At 36.2% G+C, this 8,227-nt stretch overlaps 1 protein-coding gene across 1 annotated transcript; it reads right to left on the bottom strand.

Annotated features, from left to right (window-relative positions):
• Positions 1-494: 494 nt before the first annotated feature.
• On the bottom strand, positions 495-1,063 carry LOC113338264 (auxin-responsive protein SAUR32-like). The gene has a single exon (XM_026583719.1). It carries the CDS (start codon positions 907-909, stop codon positions 580-582), a length of 330 nt encoding a protein of 109 aa, XP_026439504.1. The 5' UTR covers positions 910-1,063; the 3' UTR covers positions 495-579.
• Positions 1,064-8,227: the final 7,164 nt, after the last annotated feature.

The following is an 8,227-nucleotide window of genomic DNA, read 5'->3' as shown; positions in this document are numbered from 1 at the left end:
TTCCCGTGAACACATATTACTTTTTTTTTTTGATTAATCTAGCTTTCCTACTAGAGTAATCAACATTCTTCATGTGGGATGTTTTTCCCCTTAAGTAACTTACTTCGCAAACGTGGAATTCTAAATTCTGCTCTTAGAATTAATACCACAATTCTACATATATGAAACTCTGCGTTACTTTAGATACTACAATTCTACATATATGAAACTCTGCGTACTTTAGACTTGAGATACCCTGGCCGCAGCCGAACCGCTCAATTCCGGCGACGTCCTAAACTTGGTCCTTACTATCCAAATTTTGATGAGAACATGATATGTACTTTTGGAAAATAAATTCTAGAATCTATCATCTTTTTGTTCGGCTTAGGGCTTACTATCCCTCTCATACGTGAAAAAAATACATAATACTTCGGAAGAAGTACTAGCACTCTAGACTCTGGAGCCGGTTCGAATTGTTTGAGTCAAGTTGTTGTATAATTAAGACAATAAAATAGCAAAACAAGAAAAAATAATTAATTAATAACATCAAATTTCTTAGTTAATGGACATAAAATTTACCATTAATTATCATCAGAAGCACTAATTTCTTCTACTAACTCTAGTACTTAAAACTCTCTTGAGCTCATCTGGTTTACAAGGCAGCGCAAGGACTCCACCTTGTTCGAACCCGAATTCTTGTTCAGCTTTCTCTAACAGTTTCAAGAATGCTGGATTATTTAGACAATCCAATTCAACGATAAACCTCTTAGCTTCATTTCCTTGGGTTGCAAATACCGCAAACTGCCCTTTTTTCACATCGGCTGGTAACTCCAAGCCATTCGTTTTCTCGTCTTCAATGAACCTTTTGTACTTGTAAACATCGCGCTTTTTAATTAGCAGCTTTTCGATCATTACCTTAAGCATCACCATTGTGCTCTTTTTCTGGCTCTTGTATTTCTATATGCTAACTTACACTTTACTCAAACTCTGAGCTCAGAATTGATACTGGATTAGAAGGATAAAGATCAGAATGAGACTACGACGGATCGAGTAAAATGTGTGAGAGGGATATGTATTCGGCATATGCATATGTTGGATATATATAGAGGAGATATTATGACTAGCATGTAAGGATTGTATGTGTGTTAAATTTCGTCTCTCTACATACCATTTAATGTCATTAATGCTGCTGTTTGTTTTAGCAATGTAGGGACTCTAATGCTGTCGTACGGGTTCTCTACGGATCACGCGGAGAAACAAAGGTCATCCACTGCCTGTTTCCTCGATCCTTCATTTTTCCTACTTGCATTTAAGTCATTTTTGTAAATTTTCTCGTTTTCATAATCAAGTAATCAACCACAAAGAAAATTATTTTGCCAAGGAAGAACATGATGGTCTTGTATGTTTTAAACTTCAAAAATGATTGACCCACAGAGAGAAATTTTTCGGTGGGCGATCAACCACACTGAACTTGCATGAATTTGATAGCTGAAATTTTCACAGTTTGAAGTTAAAAGAAAAGAAAAAGAACTTGTTGAATTCACTGAAACGGAAACACACTTTATGGCGTTCAGCCATTGGTTGTACATGGCTTCTGTATGAGACACGTCATTTCGAAAAGTTTCACCATATTCCTATATCTAGATTGTGTAAGGCGCCCAACCTAATAGTCTACATTTAGACTAATCAAATTGGTCCGTCGTTAGTCCTTCCTTCATTAAATGAGCCAGTTATAGGTTAAAAGTGTTTAATTATGGACAGGAGCTTTTAGATGGAACGTGATTTGATTTCATAGTTTCATGTGAAGCTCGGAAGAGAGGACTAATATCTAATGCCGTATATCACATGGGGGTGGTGTCAACTATTAAACCCTGGACAGACAAACTTTTCTTCAAACTGACTAGATATGATATGTCACCTAAAGGTACAAATTTGAGTTGAGTCCTCTGCACTGTCCTTTAGATTTTTCTTTTCCTTGAAACAGTTCTTAGTAAGTTGGTGATTCTTCTTCTTTTTACTTCAACTTGCCATAATCTGGAATTTCTTGTGCTTAATTTTGTGATTGATGTTTTTCTAGATCTATACCATATGTGCATCGGATGCAACTAGGAAATTGCCGTTAGTGGCTTGCAAGTTGCAAGGCAAACTGCTACTTTGCTTGTACTTGTAATTGAATAGTTATTTGCAACTACCGTAAAAATATAGTTTCGGCACTCTTCAAAATACTGCCGACTTCCTCTTAGATGTAACTAATCTTTGCCAAACCTAGGTGCTTTAATTCCGTGGCCATAGGCATGCCGAACCCAAAGGCTGCATATAGTTCGATAGTAGGTTGAACTTGTATTAAAGTTTCTGTCTTTGAAGGTTTTTCTTCTCTTTAAAGTTCAACGTTCAAACTTGGGGTGGCAAACGGTACTGCATTTTTGTCTGTACGGATAAAGCAGTAATATCTAAGCTTTTACACTAATCGTCAAATACATCGGTGCCTTTGGGTCGAATTCATTTGGAAAGTTTATGAACTCTAACTGGATATGTCTGACATTTAGAATCTCCGTACTACCCAAGTGTTTCATATTCTTGCCTTACCCAGTCGGCAAATTGTGGAACCCTAACACGTCTTGAGAAAACAAAGCCTTATCAGTACACGTACCTCATGATTAAATTCGTGTGCCGGTGACTGACAATTAATTTAGAGACATGAAATGTACTGTGTCATAGCTTAGGAGCTAGACTTGTAGAAGTAGCACATTGACCAAACCAGAACGAAGCATTATGGCATAAGCGAGTTACGTTGTCTCAATGTCGTCCAGAAAAAAAAAAAGAGGTTCTCCTCTGTTCGTTGCATCATACTTGTACAGTTATGCATATGTTGTTTTAATGGTCAGGGGCTTTTGGATTTGATTTCATAGCTTCATGTGAAGCCTAGAGGTGAGAACTAAAATCTTTTGCCGTAGCTCACCTGGATGGTGTCAACTGAATCAACCAATTACGATCTGGACAGACAATATTTTCCTTGAAATTGAGCTGAGAAGTCACCTAACACAAAATATTTCTTAAAAGCTAAAAGCTATAATGGACGGGACCTTCTATCCGGAATTTGGTTTTAATGCATTGTCTCATACAATTTTATGAGGTTACATCTAACGGGCGTTCTGTAAGTTTCATGTGAATATCTAAAGAGGGGACTAATATCGGGTGTTAATCGTCAACTACATTACAACCTGTACAGACAACCTTTTCTTGAAATTGACCTGAAGTTAAGTACAGCTTAGAGTCCTTCAAAATTATCGTTTTGATTACCGGTAATTAATCTAGTTTATGAGTTACTTTAAAAGTTTCTGCATTTTGTTTATGATTGTTGATTCATTAGATGATTGGGTGCTCCAAGGCTGCAAAATGCTCCATCTCTTCATTTTCTTCTCAAGTTGTTAATCTAGTCGTAACTGATCAACAGCGACGAAAATTATGTCCTGCAATACAAAATAAGCTTGTATCTCTCGAAGCATTGCCGAGTACCTACAGAATGGAATGAGTACTTGTAGCATCTAAGTTATACTGTACATGTTACCAAGGATTCAATAATTTCTACCAAAGGACTCTTAAATTCATATTCTACCCTCGTGGACTCCTCAAGTTGCGAAATCGCCAAGGGAAATGTGTCCTATTGTACTTTTACAGCATAATTAAGTGTACTGGGTGATTGAGAAATTATTGAGGGACACACATTGTACTGTGTCCTAGCATAGGACGGAAGAATTGTAAACCCACTAAACCAATAACCGATCAGTATCACATAAAAAAAAGTAGGTTGTCTCTATGTCAGAATGATGCATGGGGTTCCTCTGTTTTGATTGCCTGCACTCATGGTACGTACTAATTGGTAGCATTCAGTAACAAACGTGGGTGCGAAAACAGGACACGAATGCAAAGTAAAATAAGAGAAAAAAAATCTTAAGTTCGTAAACAAATTAAATTAGAATCAGATCTTCTTTGAGTTCTCCTCCGAATGAGCTACTTGCTAGAAATTAAAATTGGTTCCCCAGTGGGACATTTAGTTATTCAATTTCTTCCCTTACAGACACCACAAGCTAATCTTATCAGTACTTTTACCTCATGATTCAAAAGCGTACCGGGTGATTGAGAAATAATTGAGGGACACAAACTGTACTGTGTCGTAGCATTGCAACAAAGAAGCACCTGCAGATTGATCAAACCAAAAGGTACGTACCATTATTGCGAAAACAAATAACGTTGTCTCAATGTCGTCCAGAAAAACGATGGGGTTCCCTTTTTCTGATAGCATTTAGAACGCAAGGTTATATAAGTTTTAAAAGACAGACTTTTTTGATGAAATTTGATTTGATTTCACAGGTTCATGAGGAGCATTATAGTAAAGAAGCATTTGCAAATTGATCAAACCAAAATGGACCATGATCCAGAAAACAAATAGCGTTGTCTCAATTTCGTCCAGAAAAACGATGGGGTTCCCTGTCTCTCTTCTTATGCATTTGTACGACCCATGTTATGCGCATATGCAGATTATAAGTTTTAATGGACAGAAGCATTCATATATGGAATTTGATTTGATTTCAAAGGTTCATCATGTGAAGCCTTATAGAAAGGAAAGCATCTGAAGATTGATCAAACCAAAATGGGCCATTATCGCGAAAACAAATGACGTTGTCTCAATGTCGTCCAGAAAAAAAAAAAAAAAAAAAAAAAAAAAAAGGGTTCCCTTTTTCTTATAGAATTATGCATTTGTACTGTGCATATGCAAGTACCTGTTATGCTATGCCGGCTATAAGTCTTAACGAACAGAACCTTTTCGAGGGATTTCATAGGTTCATGTGAAGCTCTTGGGGAGGGAGCCTAAAGATCATATGGTTACTTCCATAGATCGATCGCTTAAACTACCGATTAATCTAGCTACCGTCTCCAAAAGCAACTGAAGAAGCATATTAACTTGGCAGTACATGGAGATTTAAAACAATAATTAACCACAACCAGAAATGTCTGTAATTTAGTTAACAACCTTCACTCGTGGGTTCTCCTGTTCTCTCATGCCAGCGATTTGTGCCTGCAAAGTACTCTTCTATTATTGAGCTTCTTCCCTTGCACACACTCCACATAATGGGGAATCTGTGAAGCATACATGTCCCAGGATAATACATCTCATCGGTACTTTTACCGCATGATTAAAGGCGTACCCAAGAATTGCAAAATAATCAAGGGACACATATAGTACTGTGTCATAGCATAGGACAGGAATAAAAGTATGTGTAGATCAATTATACCAACAAGGATCATAGTAGCGAAAAAAATAACGTTGTCTCCATGTCGTCCAGGAAACAAAAACAAAAAGAAGGTAGAAAACCTATATCTGATTCTTGGCATTTGTCCAATGCAGTTACCGAGACCTAGGGCATAAGTGCTAAAGAAAGAACCTTGTAGATAGGTCATGTGAAGCTCAGAGAGGGGACGACCAGTAAATGTACATCCTAGAGTACTCTAAAGATGTCCTTCTGATTAAAGTTGGTATAATCTACATTTTAATACACTGAGGCCAGGCACTTTGGGGTACCATTTCCCTTCCCTATACCCTACTTATAGAGAAGGGATATGGGTCACAAGGCAATCTCCCTATGGTCTGTTTTTATCGCTTTTGTAAACTATATGGAAACTCAGTTTCCGTGTAAATAGTGCCAAACAAATACTCAATATCCGTTTGAGTCAACTCATTGACTTGACCAAAACGAAAACTGAGTGTCCGTTTCAGGGGCAATTCAGTTATAGTCGTGCTCCTTACGCCTTTTGAATTCCAGCAGGACTCCGCGCAATTGATTCCTTAAGCTGATGTCCTTTACATCCTAAGAGTTGGCTCAACTTAATTGAAGACTTTAAACCAATATGCGTCCCACATATAAGCCGATATGTGATTTCCATTATGATCAAAGATCAGGTGAGGTAATACATAAAGTCTACCAAACCTCAAAATCCGGTTTTATGCCTCCCGAAGAGCAACCCGGATTATTATTCACCTCACAAGTATAAACTTTTGGAATCACAAAGTCTGAGACGAAGAACTTTACGATTTGTATGTATCTTGTTTGTTGGAGCAACACTGAATAATCAAAATAAGATCAGGATACACAAACTATCAAGATAACGATAGTTGGACTTGCTGCACGAATCCCTGGGTGGAGTTTCTTTAGTCACTAAACCCTAGGGATTCGTTGATATTCTTTTTTTGATGAAGTTCTACAAGCTCCCCTTAGTAGTTCTTCGTCTTCAATCAATGAACGCCGTGAAGTCTAATGCTCAACTACACTTACTATCTTAACCCGAGACTTAGCTATAAGTAGACTAAAAATCAAGACTTATAGTTTTGGAAAATAAACTTGGCAACAATCTTGAGATAGCAACGCTTGCAAGTTCGACCGAGCAGTGCTCTAACAATATCCCCCTTTGTCAATTTTAGAGACAAGACTATCAATACATATGGATTAAAAAATAAAGTTTCAAAACTCCAGAATCCACCATGCTTGATTTCCTTGGTTTTTCAACTTCTTGAATTCTTCATTACTTTAAGTTGCAATGATTTTGCACGTTTTCAACTCAGCATCCTTGTTGTTGTACAGAAACATAGTATTATTATTTAACGAATGTTAAATTGTATCACAACTTCGAAGTAATACTACAGTGATATGTTTATCCCCCTTAGTCAATACTTACATCTTTTGCATAATAGGTGAAACCTATAGATGTTGATTCACTCCCCCTTACATAGTGATCCTTAAACCATATGTATGTAGTGCGAAACTACTATTCATTCTCCTCCTTTTTTTCAATAAAAATTGGAAAAGGTAAAAAAACTATGGGATCGTATGAATTCAAACAAAATATACTTCAAGACTTTAAAGGAATTACATACCAACTTTAATTTAGATGATATCACAGAGTATAAAATACTTATCGCTCATCTAGGAGACTTAAGATATAAGCATTCCCTGTAAATTCCACATCCACTCTCCTCACAAAGATATATCAACTAAGCACAAATGCATTTAAGAACTCTCCCCTATTTGATGTCATTCCCAAGAAAACAACATGAGTGACCTTGCTTTAAGGAAAAAGAAGGATTTTGTCGGACATTAACAAATCACATGGATTTGTATCCCGAACATCGATATAGATTAATTTCAATGTGAGTTACGAACAAAGAGACAATTTTAAACGATATGACTCAACATACGAAAATCTTACGAAGTGGATAGAGCAGAAATTTCACAAAAGTGTGATCACGAGTAGATCAATACTGCGAAAATTCTCTCAAAGCTTGTTCGATTTTCATATCATAAAACTTAATAGATTTAACTTTTGAGCATATATGTGATATCAGTTCAATTCAGAAAAATTAAAGGACACATATATCTCATAAGGCTTTGCAGTATATTAAACCAATAATGATTACATACTGCAAAATCATCTTCCAAAAACTCTAAAAATTTAAATAAATAAATTTAAAAACATGCAAGATGAAAATCGTTGGAAATAGATTGTGTACTCACAATATTTCCTATACCAAACCCTAGTTATCCTTCTTAAGTGAAAGAATAAATTCTCACAAGAAGTTTCCTAGTTATAAACCGAAAACAAAAGAGTTTACTCTGAGCTTCCCAGATTAGTTTTCACTATTTCTGTATTCTTCAAGTTACTCTTCAATAATGTCTAACCTTAATTCAACAAGTTATATCTTCTCCTCAAGTTTCTATATAGTAGATTGTAGTTCACAGCTTAGTCCTCGAACTTATTCTAACACAAGATTCAACTTGAGAGATAATTAATCAAATTGAGAACCTGGCAGATTGTCACAAGACGTAGATCCACTCTTGAGCTGACATGAATCCCTCTCTGATGTTTCAATATGGATTTTCCTTGTGGGAAGTTTCACAATCCGTACTTCATCCTCCTTTCTTGAAAAACTTGAAAAAGACATGGTTATCGTACCCTAAATCGATTATTATGAAAGAAGGATACCTTTGTGAAATCGGTCACGGAACCTTGAGACATAAGACATATATAGATAACCACTAATTATTGTTACAGCCTTTACCCAAGACTTGACGTGTTTTACATGCTTTGTAATAATCGCAAGATCATGTGGCATATAAGTATTCTTCATGAACTATTTTTTACTTAGCTCAATAAATAACTTTAGAGCACACGAAGTATCAGACTTGTTATTTCA

This window comes from Papaver somniferum, unplaced genomic scaffold, assembly GCF_003573695.1.
Source record: "Papaver somniferum cultivar HN1 unplaced genomic scaffold, ASM357369v1 unplaced-scaffold_19, whole genome shotgun sequence".
In the NCBI taxonomy this organism is placed as follows: Eukaryota; Viridiplantae; Streptophyta; class Magnoliopsida; order Ranunculales; family Papaveraceae; genus Papaver; species Papaver somniferum.
This window is presented reverse-complemented; position numbering and strand designations above follow the sequence as displayed.

What these genes read in the sequence shown, in the direction of transcription:
- LOC113338264 (XM_026583719.1), bottom strand. Translation starts at nt 909, where the DNA reads ATGGTGATGCTTAAGGTAATGATCGAAAAGCTGCTAATTAAAAAGCGC.